Below are 14838 nucleotides of genomic sequence, written 5' to 3' on the forward strand. Positions count from 1 at the left end.
ATTACTCCATATATCAAGGATATCTTTTTCTCCAGTTTTCATCTCACCTTTGTTATCTCTAATTCCTTTTACAGCACTCTTTCCTCTTATTTCTCAGCTTTTTCAACAACCTCGAAAATATTTTGTCACCTTCCTGATATTTATTTTCTATGTTCTTATCAAAGTCTTCCATGACTTTTGTTTAGCTAGTTTTACACAGTGTTTAGCTTTCTTACATTTGTCTCTGTATTCTCTAAGAGTACAAATTGACTTATTCGCAAGGAACTTTTGATATGCTTTCTTGTTTTCCTTCACTGCCTCTTTAACTTTTGGGTCTACTATGGAATTCTGATTTGTTCTATCCTTGCAGACAAACTCACCACATGCTTCTCTGGCTGAATTAATCAATGTTTTCTTCATGATTTGCCACTGAATCTCCAAGGTTTGGTTCTTGTTCACAAATTCTTTCATTTTTTCTTGAATAATGTTTGTGTATTTTAGTCTATAATTCACATCTGAGAGCTGCTCAACTTTTGTTTGCTTTAAAACTTTCTTGCATGCTTTTCTTTTCAATATGGAATTCAATTTTATCCTGCTCAAGACTAAATGGTAATCACTTCCAATTTCAAATCCTCTCTACCTTCTAGTGTCTTGGACCAGGAAGAAAACATCACTTTCAACAGTCACATAGTCAACGAGACTTTCTTATTCCTTGCCTCTTCTCTCCATGTGAAATTGTTCACATTTTTATGTTGGTACATTGTGTTAGGAATAACCAGCCCATGTGCAGAAATCCAGTTTATTCAGGGAATAGATTTAGTCATGACTATAGATGTAATTTTTATGTAGTTCTATGTGAATGGCAGTTGGTTTCCCAGTCTGCCCATAGTATGCCAATTGCAGGAACAAGGAGCTCTATACATACCAGGAACTGAGAGAGGAAGGAGTTGCTCCTTAGAATAATGGACTAACCTTCAAGCCTTATTTGAAATTGGATGAGGATAGCCGGTTTTAAGTATGGCTTGAAGACAGCGAACAGGATGTATTTTTTAAAATTTTTTCTCTTTCCTCAGACATAGAGAGAATGGTATTTAATCCTTCCGCTAACCCTTGGAGGAAGAAATAAATACTTAATCCCTCCCACTAAGGATTATAAGAGGGATTAAGTATTTTATTGATTCTGTAGGAGCTGTAGCTATTAGTTATTAGTTTTCTTTTCCATGAATGGCAGGCAATATCAAGTAGAGTAATGTTGGATGATATCAGAATGAGGAACTGAACAATGAGACATTTGTTCTTATAGTTCCACAAGGGATTCTACTAAAGGAGAAGTGGAGGTATTTTTTGAGCATTGGAGAAGGCATCTGACACAATGAAAAAGATTATGTTGGTCCTTGTTGGATATCTAAACAGCAGAGTGGGAAATGATTACCAGATATATAGGAATGTTTTGGGAAAATTTGGACAAAAGAACAAAGCTAATAATAATGGCAAGTACCTGCTGGATTTCTGCTCAGGATGGGGACTAGATATTACTAACACCATATTCCAACATAAAAATTTGCACAAATTCACATACAGAGAAGATGCAAGGAATAAGAAAAGTCTCGTTGACTATGTTATTGTCAACAGTGATGTTTTCCCACTGATTCAGGACAGAAGAGCATACAGAGTATTTGAAATAGTCATTATTCAAGAAAAACTGAAACAGTTTGAAAACAAGAACTAAACCTGTGAGATTTGGTGCCAAACTCTGAAGAAAACATTGATTGATTGATTCAGCCAGAGAGGTATGGGGTGAGGTTGTCTGCAAGGGTAGAAAAATCAGAACTCCATGGTGAACTCAGAAAGTTAAAGAGGCAATCAAGGAAAAGAAGAAAGCATATTGAAAGTTCCTTGCAAGTGAGTCAGCTTGGACCATTAGGAAATACAGAGAAAAATGTAAACAAAGCAAATTGTGTGAAATTAGCTAAACAGAGGTCATGGGAAGGTAAGAATATACAAAATAATTATCAGGAAGTTGTAAAATATTCTGAAGGCTATTGAAAAAGCTGAAAAATGGAGGAAAGAGTACTGTAAAAAAAATCGGAGATGATAAAAGGGACATAAAAACCGAAGATAAAGATATTCTTGATGTATGGAGCAGTTACTTGGAAAGATTGCTAAATGCAGCAAGCAATGACTGCATGGTAGAAGAAAACACTGAACAAGAATGCCATCTGTAATACATCTGTACTTGAAGTAGAAAAAGCTATCACAAACCTGAAATGTGGAAAGGCAGCCAGAGTAGATGATATTTGACCAGAAATGCTCAAGTATGGAGGTATAAAATAAAAGTCTTGCAGTGGCTGCACTATATAGTTCAGAAGGCCTGTGCATAGGGATGAATTCCAGATGTGAATGGACTAGAGTACTCATAGTTACTTATCTATAAAAAGGGAAATAAAACAATCCAAAATTAAAGGTCTTTCACTACTGAGTGTGTCTGGTAAGATTTATGCAAGTATATTTGAGAAATTGCTAAATTGTGGAAGTGTAACTTGGTGAATAACAAGCTGGATTCTGGCAAAATAAAAGTTGTTGGGATTAGATTTTCATTTTATGAGAAATGGTTGATAAATTTTGGGAATGTAACAAGGATTTTATATGCTATATTTACTTGAATATAACTCACCCTTGCGTATATCTCGCACCCCAATTTTACTTTATGAAAGAAGAAATTAAGTTTCGCATATAGTTTTCACATGAAAAAAGTTTAAAACTTTAAGAAATAGATAGGGAATGTTGTTATGGCAGTTTCAGATATTTTGGAATTCGGTTGAAGAGAATCAGCATTTCAACTCAATAATTGTCGTCTTGCCTTTGTGGCTGTGTGGCCAGATAATGCAAACATCGTCAATCTAAGCCAAACTACAGGTTTTAAAGTAAAGGAATCTAGAGCCCATTTCTTAGAAGCTTCCATATAAAAGTTAAGCAATTTTTTTTTGGGGGGGGGGAGGTGAAAATTGTAAATCTACCATGCTATGATAGAGGCAAACTGAGGAGGAGGGCATTGGTAGCAAATTAGTCTGTATGTAGGTTGTGCAGAAGGAATGATCTTGGATTTGTGGATCTGTGGTCTGTGTTTAATGGAAAGAAGGATTTGTACAATGCCGATGGATTGCACCTAAATGGTTTTAGTGTTTAGAGAGAGAGAGCTTTGTTCACTGATCATGCTGAAGTGGTCAGGCCAGTAGTTTTAACTGTTGGCCAAATCATTGTAACTTTAGCATACTATAGACAATAGTGCAACTTGTTTCTTTGTGTATATGTGTATACTCCAGATGTTGACCTTTATGTGAAGGTCGAAATGTCGAGTGATTATTTTGGTTTATATAAAACTGAAGTTTTCTCTAACATGGTAGTTGTTTCCATAATTTTTATAATGAATTCTGATCGCCCTGTAACTATGAAGAAAAGGACATTGTATCACGTAATACGTAGTATTCTTGTACTTAAGTAGTCTCTATTTAAGCTGTAAGTCAGCAATTTGAATTGATGGAGATATAGGAAGATGGTTTGGTGTTAAATCAGTATGTGACAAGGGTGCACATTATCTTCACTGTTATTTATTATCTGTATGGATCACATTTGAAGGAAAAAGGTATTAAATCTGATATCAAAATTGGCAATGTTAATATCAGCTCTTGATTTTATGCAGATGATATTATACTCCTAAATAAATCCAGGACAAGTCTGTTGGATTCTCTGGCCATGTTGAATAACTGCTGTAATAAATTTGGTATGAAAGTTGAAGGAAATGATTCTTGGTTAGCACAAATGATTTGAGAGGCGAGAAGTATTCTACGAGGGAGGATGTAAAGGAGTTGTTAGAAGAGGCAAAACTGAAGAGCGAGAAGGTGAAAATTGTAAATCTCCTACCATGCTATGATAGAGGCGAACTGAGGAGGAGGGCATTGGTAGCTAATTAGTCTATATGTAGGTTGTGCAGAAATCCACAAATCCACAGATCTTGGATTTGTGGATCTGTGGTCTGTGTTTAATGGAAAGAAGGATTTGTACAATGCTGATAGATTGCATCTAAATAGTTTTAGTGTTTAGAGAGAGAGAAAGAGAGCTTTGTTCACTGATCATGCTGAAGTGCAAATTCAGGAGAACTTAAGCAACTAGGGTGGGAGCAGGTGGGTTTGTGTGAAGGCACCCATGATGCGAGTGAGTATGAGAATGATCAAGTGCAGAATCAAGTCTCTCAAGCAAAAATATTGAATAGGGTACTTATTTCAGGAAGTAAAGGTGGGTGGGGTCCTAAAGGGATGCTGCAGTTTCTATGTAATAATGCCAGAACTATCAGGAACAAGAGAGTGGCGTTTTGACATTGGGTAGTGCAACCTCGCCAAAAGTTATAGGCATTAGTGAGACTTGGCTGACAGCAGATGATGTATTATAGCCATAGAATGTGAAGATTTAGTATTTTCAGAGAAGATAGGATGGGGGAGGGGTACTGCTGATGATAGCAGAGGAATTGCAGCCAAAAAGAATAGGAGATAAGTGGGCGGGTGGCTGTTCATTTGAAGCAGTCTGGTGTGAGATTGAGGCCAGTAAGACCAAATATACAATTGGTTGTTGCTATAGGCCAGTGGATCTACTTCTGATGTGAAGGACCTGCATGGGCAATTTGGTACAATGAGTGTAGGTCAAGTGATTATTATGGGGTCTTCAACTGTGGAGATATAGACTGTAAGGAAGAAAGATCAAAGGCAGGAAGGAAATGGAATTTATATATATGCTAAGATATAATTACTTGAGGTAGCATGTGATGAAGGGGACTAGGGTGTGAAAATGTTGGACCTGGGTCATAGGATTAGAAGAGCTATCCTTAACCAAGGTGACTGCATTGCTTCTAATTAGTGAAAGTGACTATGCGGTCTTGACTTAGGAGATTGTGCAACATGAGGAATATTCTGTTAAGAAGGGTTATATGTGGAACTACAAGGCAGGTGATTATGACAGTTAGGAGGAAGCTTAAATCTGTGCCATGACATAAAACACTGCAGGGTAAGGAAGTTAGTAGTGTATGAGAGATAGCTAAAGGTCATCTGGAGGAAGCAATATTAAATTGTATACCTAAGGGAAGGGAGGGTTAACCGAGTAGGTGTTAGATGGAATAGTAATATCATTAAGCACAAGCTGCAGAAGAAGAAAATGCTGTGGAGGGTGTATAAAGAGAAAGTTGACCAGCAAACTCATGAACAGCACAAGGCTCAGGAGAGAAAGGTGACCAGCATGGCAAGGAAGGCAAAATCAGATTATGAGAAGAATCTAGCCGAGCAAGCCAAAGGAAATACCAGAATTCTTTCGTTATGTGGCAAGTGAGAGGAAGAATGACTGTGAAAGATTAACCTCACTTAGTGATGATGGTCACGAGGTGAAAAAAGCAGATAAAATAGTCGAGTTTAACTGATTAATCACTTCCTAACGGTATATCATCTTAGTGAGGTTACTGCTTTAACATATGTAACAGAGACTAATGCAGAAACAGAGGTGGAGGAATTGGAGATTCTTAGGACTTTGCAGAATCTCCATGTAAATAGACTTGTAGGATTAGATAGGATATCAGCTCAAGTTTTGCAAGAATGTGCAAAGACATTGCACATTCTTGTGAGTGGAAAGAGAGCAAAATAATACCCTTGCATAAGAGAGGTTCTAAGACTACAGTAACAAATTATAGACCAATCAGTATCTCGGGCATGGCAGTAGAAGTATTAGAAAAATTGATAAAAAAAAAAAAAGTGAATTCAGGAATGGGTGGATAAAAATATGATATTGTATGAGGAGGGGCAATGTGGCTTTGTGAAGGGTCGGTCATGCCATAGTAATTTACTGACTTTTTATAATAGAATAACTGCTGAGTTGGATCAAGGACATTACGCAATGATTTTGCTGGATTTTGCAAAGATATTTGACAGAATACCACATGAAACTCTGCTATGCAAATTAGAACAAATGGGGATGAACATGACACTGGTTAAATGGATAAGAGGATGGTTGCTGGACAGAAATCAAATAGATATGGAGGAGCAGAATCTAGGCAAAAACAGATGACTAGTGGTGTGCTGCAAGGTTCAGTGCTGGGATCGTTGTTTAATTTGTACATAAATGATATAGGAAATAACCTGAAAGGAAGTATTTAGTTGTTTGCTGATTATGCGAAATTAGGTAGAGTAATAGTTAATCTGCCAAAGTGAAGATAAAATTCAACAGGAAAGAAGAAAATATCAACCTATCAAAACTAAAAGATAGCTCAAGCAGAAGTCGATTTTTAGAACAGATGTGCTTGAAATTAAAACCCTCCATCTTCCAGAACAGTGGAAAATACTGGGAAGAAGGAAAAGAAACAGTGTTATCAATTGCAAAAGACACTCTAAGTACCAAACCCAAAATAAATAAGCAGTGGATAACACAAGAAATCGTTACTACAATAGAAGAGAAAAGAGAGGCCAAGATACTTGTAAACCAACAAAACAATGAAGAGAATAGAGAAAAATACAGAGCACTAAGAAATAAAGTTGATAGCCTATGCAAGAAAGTCAAAAGAAAAATGATTAGAAGAAAAAGCTAAGAAATGCCAAGAAGCATACCAACAAAACAACCTAAAAGTCTTCCATGACACTATAAGAGAAATTACAAAGGAATTCTCAGCAAAAGCAGTAACAATGATAAACAACAAGATGACTGAAACCGGGAATATTGAAAATATAAGAAAAATCTGGTCAAACCATTTTAAGACTAATCTTTTACCAAGGAAACAAAACTACAATGCCAACAATAGAAGAAAACAACGACCACCCAAAAATTTACAAGAAGAAGTTAGATACGCAATAAAACAGATGAAAAACAATAAAGCACCAGGCATTGATACTATCCCTACTGAACTGTGGTCATATGCAGGCAGCACATCATTAGAATATTTAACAACCCTATTTAATAAAATACAAACAGGAGAGATCCCAGATGACTGGAGAACTGGAAAGATCATCGCAATATACAAGAAAGGAGACAAAAGAGACTGCATAAATTACAGACCAATCAATTTACTCTCCCACACCCATAAAATATTAGAAAGAATTATACAAAATAGATTAAAAAACGCCTATGAAGAACTGATAGTCATAGAACAAGCTGGTTTCCAAGGAAACTATTCAACAATAGACCAGATTTTCACATTGCACCAACTAGCAGAGCTCAGCTGGGAAGAACTCTATTGTTCTTCCCAGCTGAGTATACAGAACTATATTGTTGTTTTGTGGACTTTAAACAAGCTTTCGATAGCATCAACCCAGAAATCCATCTTAAAGTTCCCATCCAGTTGTGAAGATACTTCATGCGCAAACTTTGCTTACTTATACTTAGATAAAGAATTAAATCAAGAATATAATTTCTCATCATCATCATCAAATTCCTGCCATGTACCCTCAAGGGGAGTGTACAGGATATGATAGTACTACATGAAAAAAATTACATCATTACTAACTGCCTATCTACAGTTTTCCTCCAAATCACTCTGTTACTTGTCAAGACTCCAACATTATCAGATCTTATATTTCTATCGTCTAAGGCACTTTGTACCGTATCAATCCACCTATATCTTGGTCTTCCTCTGGGTTGTTTTGCTAATCTTTCCTTGCCCATTCTGTTTAAGTGACCATACCACCTGAGATTAGCTCTGCTAACACATTCCTGGATGCTGACAATGTCAAGTTCTTTCCTAATATCCTCGTTTTTAATATGATATTGCCATTGATGCCATCTGGTCACGCCTCTAATCTTTCTCAGGACTCTCATATCTGCGGTCTCTAGTTTTTGGTCAAGTGCTTTACTTCTGACCCAGCTCTCAGATCCATAAGTTAAAACTGGTTTGAACACTGTCTTGTATACAGCTAATTTAGTGTTCCAACTAATTTCTCTCTTATTCCATATGAATTTATTCAATTGACTTCCCACCATACCAGCTTTGCTGATTCTGTTGTCTATTTCTATATTTAATTTACCATCTTCACTAAAAAAGATGGTAAATTAAATTTAAGATGCCAAGAATATAATTTCTTGGCATCTTAAATTTTTTGCTGCCATGGGTATTTGTTGGGAGTACATATTGGTTGTAGATCTATGTTTTTAAAGTTTGGTAAATTGCTTTTAAATGTATCTCTATAATGGGTAAAAACTTTCCATCCTGTTGTTATTCTAGCTGAAATTTCATTATGAAGTTTATGATAATTGGTAACAATTTGTACTAGATATTTATATAAACTCAGTATTTCAATCTGTCTCATTTATTTCTATTTGTTTTTTTTTCACTATACTCCAGAACCATATTATTAAGAGGAAACTTGAAATATGTTATAATGCAATGTCGTTTGCAGTTTGTTATGTCACAAAAATAAGAAAATTTTTAACATTTTAATTTTCAGGATCAGTTAGTTCGAGAAAGAGCACAGGAACATGATGAAACTTACTATTTGTGGGCAATGCGATTCTTCATGGAATTTACCCGTCTGAATAATATAAATTTAGATGTGGTAAGCGAAACTATGAGCATCCAGAGTTTTCATTATATTCAAAGACAGTTAGAAACCTACTATGAGATGATGGTGACTGATAAAAAAAAATTAGCTCATTGGTCAAGAAGGTCAGTGTTGTATCTTATTCATGATTATAAGTCAAAATCAGGAAAATATAAAAAAAAAAAAAAAATTTTTCAGCACCTGTTTATATGTTATTTGTATAATTTTATTTTAATTTTTTTATGATAGCTAATACAATCTATACAATTTGCATGGCTATGTCACTCAGATTTTCATAAGAGATGCAAAATGGTCAACTATTTTTTTATATAATACCAACTGTCCTTATAATTAATATCAGAATTTGATCAAAATCAATAAATCAACATAATTTTTGGCCTCTTTTCAGTGTTTTAATTAAATTTCATTTTTGGTATGACCAACCTATGATATCTGTCAATGTTGTTGTTGATGCTAATTAGATTATTACCATTAGTAACCATATTTATTTATTTATTTTTGTTCTATATAATTTAATTCCGGAAGACTAGCATCTCTGCATCATCTGTTTCATATTCTAGTGTCATTGGAGAGGATAATGTAAACTTCTGCATGAAAATTTCGATGATGCTTTCCTTTTGTGCATAATGGTGGCATATCTGCCTGTGAATGTGGATTTCTGATATATTAAGAACTGAATAGTTCCTTCTGGGTCACAAGTTATCATTGTATTGGTTATCTTTCATGCTGTAGCAAATTATGCCATGGTATGTTTTGAAATTCTATTTCATGTCGTTTCACTATATAGGCAATTCTGCATGGCACCCCTGCAAATAGCTGTTCAGATTTTTTCCACTTCTGTGAATAATCGTTTTCTTTCATTTGATTCTGTGTAGTATTCAAAATATGATTAGCTCAGATCTTCCACTGTAAATTTAATGAGTTTGAGGGTCTACTATATATATAACATTCTTATGTACAGGATTAACTGGTTTCAGTTCTCTGTAGTCAAGCAGAGAGGTTACATGTTCTTTGATTGTTGAGATAAATCACATAAGAATAACAGTTGTTATAAAATGATATTACAAGATATGCATTGGACTGGATCTTCTGTGTCAGGAGAACTGAGCCCCTCTTCCATTATGCTATCAGGCATAGCAGCTTGAAAAGCAGATTTCACAGTGTGTACCTGTGAATTATATATTTGGTTTAATTCTTTATCCAAGTGTAAGCAAACAAAGTTTGCAATAGGACTGGGGCAACTCGTGGCAAAGATGGTATAACTTCTCATCACTTACATTAGTATCGCATAATGCAAAGCACATCTCCTTGCGGACATGTATAGTGCTATGCATTAAGGGAAGGGTCACTACATAGTCCGGTTTCGACCTTTATTGAGGTTTCATCAGTGGAGACAGACACAGAGGTGGTGATACTAAGGTGGAAGTAATGGAGAAGTCATATTTCCATATCGAGTTGCCGAAAGGTATACCAAGTTTTCAGGAGTCCTGAAAATACTTCAGACACAAACTTTATTTGCTTACACTTGGATAAAGGATTAAACCAAATATATAATACGAATGTTATATAAGTATTTTCAGAACTCCTGAAAATACTTCGGGTGCAAACTTTGTTTGCTTACACTTTGATAAGGGATTAAACCAAATATATTTTAGGGGGTGCTTAAGGGTCAAAGCTGTATAACTGAGAGGAGACCTCCACATAGTCTTTAAAGGAATGCGGAGAACCGAACAGGGCTTCTGACCTAATGTCCAATCCTCACCTTCTCGTGGTGCACCCTGTTGGGTATGTACCTGGATACTGAATGAATGAGGATGGGCTGGCAATTTGGGATTTAGCTGACCAAATTGTATTCTTATTGGTTAAACCAAAATGCAAAATGATAGTACAACATGACAAAATTTCATGCCAGCTGGGGCGTCGCCTGGTTAAATAAGGCCCCCGTTGTTTTCGCCAGGGAACCAGGACGAACAGCGAACAGTCAGCTACTGGAACAAATCTGAAAGCACACACCAACTCAACATCACCAGAGTTAAAGATCGGTACTATCAACACAAGAAGCCTGAATGGCAAAGAAATGGAGCTAGCTGATGAATTAGATAAGTACCAGATCGACATAATAGGGGTGACTGAAACAAAAAAGACAAAAACTGGTGAGATCTTTCTGAGCAATAAATACAAAATGTTATATTCAGGAAATGACAATCAAGGAAAAGAAGGAGTAGCCATAGCATTCAACACAAAATACGAGGCTAATCTTCTTGAATGGCAGGCAGTCTCAAGTAGAGTGATGTGGGCTAATATCAGAATGGGGAATTGGACAATGAGACTTATTTGTGCCCACAGAAAAATCTACTAAGGTAGAAGTGGAGGAATTTTTTGATGCTTTAGAAAAAGCAACTGACACAACGAAAAAGTAAAAGTTGATCCTTGTTGGGGATCTAACAAGGGATTTTGGGAAAATTTGGAGAAAAGAGCAAAGCTAATAATAATGGCAAATATCTGTTGGATTTCTGCTCAGGACATGGACTTGTTATTACTAACACCATGTTCCAACATAAAAATGTGCACAAATTCACATGGAGAGAAGAGGCTAGGAATAAGAAAAATCTCATTGACTATGTTATTGTTGATAGTGATGTTTTCTCCCTGGTGCAAGACACCAGAGTGTACAGAGGATTTGAAATTGGAAGTGATCACTATTTAGTCTTGAGCAGGATAAAATTGAATTTCATATTGAAAAGAAAAACGTGAGAAAGTTTTAAAGCGAATAAAAGTTGAGCAGCTCTCAGATGTGAACTGTAGACTAAAATACACAAAGATTATTGAAGAAAAAATGAAAGAGTTTGAGAACAGGAATCAAACCTTGGAAATTCAGTGGCAAACTCTGAAGAAAACATTCATTGATTCTGCCAGAGAGGCATGTGGTGAGGTTGTGTGCAAGGATAAAAAAATCAGAACTCCCTGGTAGACACAGGAAGTTAAAGAGGCAGTGAAGGAAAAGAAGAAAGCTTATCAAAAATTCCTGGATAATAAGTCAGCTTTTGCTCTTAGAGAATACAGAGACAAATGTAAGAAAGCGAAACACTGCATAAAAACAAGCTAAACAAAAGTCATGGGAGGACTTTGGCAAGAACATAGAAAATAAATGTCAAGAAGGTGGTAAGATATTCTGGAGGTTGTCGAAGAAGCTTAGTAATGGAGGAAAGAGTGCTGTAAAAGGAGTTAGAGATGATAAAGGCAACGTGAAAACAGGAGAAAAAGATATCCTTGAAGTATGGAGTAATTACTTTGAAAAATTGCTAAATGAAACAACCAGTGATAGCACAGTGGTAAAAAAACACTCAACAGGCATACAGTCAGGAATACATATCCATACTTGAAGTAGAAAAAACCATCAAAGGCTTGAAATGTGGAAAGGCAGCAGGATTAGATGATATTTAACCACAAATGCTGAAAAATGGTGGTTTAAAAGTCTTGCAGTTCAGAAATCCTGGACAGAGGGACAAATTCCCGATGATTGTAGCAGAGCTCTAATAGTACCCATATATAAAAAGGGAAATAAAACTGAATGTGAGAATTACAGAGGTATTTCCCTACTGAGTGTTCCACAATTCTTCTCAACTGTTTCTCAAGTCGAGAAGAATTGTGGAAGAAAAGCTTGGTGAAGAAGAAACTGGATTCAGGCCAAATAGAGGCTGTCAGGATCAGATCTTCACTTTACGACAAATAGTTAGGAAAGTATGGGAATATAACAAAAATATGTATTAAGTTTTGTCGATCTGGAAAAGGCATATGAAAGGTGCCAAGAGAGAAACTATTCAATACGTTACAGTTATATGGGTCAATGGGGCATTATATCAAGCTATACTTAGTCTTTATTTGAGTTGTAAGTCAGCAGTTAGAATTGAAGGAAGTACAGGAAGTTGGTTTAATGTTAAATCTGGTGTGAGACAAGAATGTACATTATCCCCTCTGTTATTATCTATATGGATCACATTATTAAAGAAAGTGGTATTAAACATGATATTAGAATTGAAGATGTTAATGTCAGCTCTTTGCTTTATGCGGATGATGTTATACTTCTAAATAAATCCGCTACAAGTTTGCAAGATTCCTTGACTAAATTGAATAACTGTTGATATAGATATGGTATGAAAATTAGCATTAAAAAGACAAAGACAATGAAAATAGGTAGAATTGTTGAAAATTTCATCCGTGTTGTGAATGGGGAACCTGTGGAACAAGTAAAACATTTCAGCTACTTAGGCACGATTTTTAGTGAAGATGGTAAATTAAATATAAAAATAGACAACAGAATCAACAAAACTGGTATGGTAGGAAGTCAATTGAATAAATTCATATGGAATAAGAGAGAAATTAGTCGGAACACTAAATTAGCTGTATACAAGACAGTATTCAAACCAGTTTTAACTGATGGATCTTAGAGCTGGGTCAGAAATGAAACACTTGACCAAAGACTAGAGACTGCAGATATGAGAGGCCTGAGAAAGATTAGAAGTGTGAACAGATGGCATCAATGGCAATATCATATTAAAAACGAGGATATTAGGAAAGAACTTGACATTGTCATGCGTTAGCAGAGCTAATCTCAGGTGGTATGGTCACTTAAATAGAATGGGAGAGGAAAGATTAGCAAAACAAGTGTTCTCTGCCAGGTTGGCAGGAAAACGACCCAGAGGAAGACCAAGATATTAGTGGATTGATACGGTACAAAGTGCCTTAGACGATAGAAATATAAGATCTGATTTGGAGGGAAATTGTAGATAGGAAGTTTGTAATGATGTAAATTTTTCATATAGTACTATCATATCATATCACACCCCTTGAGGGTACATGTCAGGAATTTGATGATGATGACCAAATATATAATTGGTAGCATAACCAAGTGGGAAAAAACTTCCATCAGTATGTATCTGTTTGGCCTGATTCCTGTATTCCAAGATTGTGAATGATTTTGGGAAATGCCAGGTGAAACCTGAGACCTGGAGAAAGAATGTCATCCAAGACCCTCATGCCTCACCAGCTCCGTGGAGGAAAGAAATTCATGTGGTTCCTTACCATTGTGTTGTGGAAGATGGGTTCCATGAGGATTTCAGGAAGGGATGCTGTATTCGCTGTGTGCTGGAGATTTAACTTCTTCCATCTTCGAAGGTCATCTTTGTAGAAATTTGTTAGACTCACTGGCATGTGTGCACTTGTCATTCTTAAGGTTTTGGAGAAAGAGAGACCTATAGTGGCAGAACTGAAATTATATTTGGTGGTGTGTTTTGTGTGCCATTTCTGTTGTGAGTATTAAGGAAAAAGCGAGTATGGAACATTGTTATCCTGTGGTGAATAGAGGTCAAGTTTTGTCTTCCTTCTTTGAGTGAAGTACTTATTGATAGATGGTTGACTGTATTTGTTTGATAAATTGCACTGATGGCTTGAGAATCTTTAGTGTATGCCATAGGACACTGGTAGCTATTTGGCTAAAGATTATTGCTCTCCCTCTTTTGGAAGCAGAGGCTCGTATTGCTGCCCACTTTCCTAGTATTTGCTTGAAAGGTTTAATGAGTGTTTCCTAGTTCTTATCCACATAAGAGGGCATGTTTCCTAGGGGAACCAGACATATGCCACACCACAGTCTGTGGTTGTATAGGTTGTATATGGCTCCTGAGGCCACTTGGTATTGTTGGTATGCTGTTTTTATGCTATAGAAATCCTCTTCTTTGTGGGCTACAACTGTTAACATCATCAGCATATGCTGTCAGAGTTATGGCTTGGTAGGAAAGTTTTGGACGGAATGCCCTAAGCAGCACATTTGCTCTCTATGGTAATTGTGTAAAGAGGAGCAGAAAGTGGACAGCCTTGTTTAATACCTCTACTGTATGGTACAGATATGGTGAGGTAAGGTTAGTTTATAATGATTTCTGATTTCACTGAGTGCAAAAGAAGTACTTTCCTTACTTTTTTCATTATAAACTAACCTAGCCTAAGCTGTTATAATTTCTATTGAGAATGAAAACCTATATATAAAACCTATAAACATGTTTTTATTACATTTACCAGACTCCTCTAGGAATTATTCACTTTCACTGGTTAAAGTGATTTATTCTAATTATTCACTTTCATTGGTAATTATTAATAATAACCGGATTTATCACTTTAACCGTGACATATATATATATATAACTTCATATCATGTGGTCATTCATTAATTTAAGCCTCTGTAGTGGGAAGATTCCATTCAAGTGAGGGTAAAATAGTCCCATTG

The 14838-nt window shown here is 35.9% G+C and overlaps 1 protein-coding gene across 3 annotated transcripts in view; it reads left to right on the forward strand.

The window, feature by feature from the left end:
- LOC150093816 (protein timeless homolog) overlaps positions 1-14838 on the forward strand; it is a 671138-nt gene that overhangs the window by 75582 nt on the left and 580718 nt on the right. For all 3 annotated transcript variants that reach the window (XM_090412553.1, XM_090412554.1, XM_090412555.1), the window contains one exon: positions 8448-8665. In XM_090412553.1, the coding sequence (XP_090268679.1) occupies positions 8448-8665 (218 nt within the window). The remainder of the gene's footprint in view (positions 1-8447; positions 8666-14838) is intronic.

The sequence above is a fragment of the Typopeltis vanoorti genome, chromosome 23 (assembly GCF_054136105.1).
Source record: "Typopeltis vanoorti isolate ZY-2024b chromosome 23, IOZ_Tvanoo_1.0, whole genome shotgun sequence".
Lineage (NCBI taxonomy): Eukaryota > Metazoa > Arthropoda > Arachnida > Uropygi > Thelyphonidae > Typopeltis > Typopeltis vanoorti.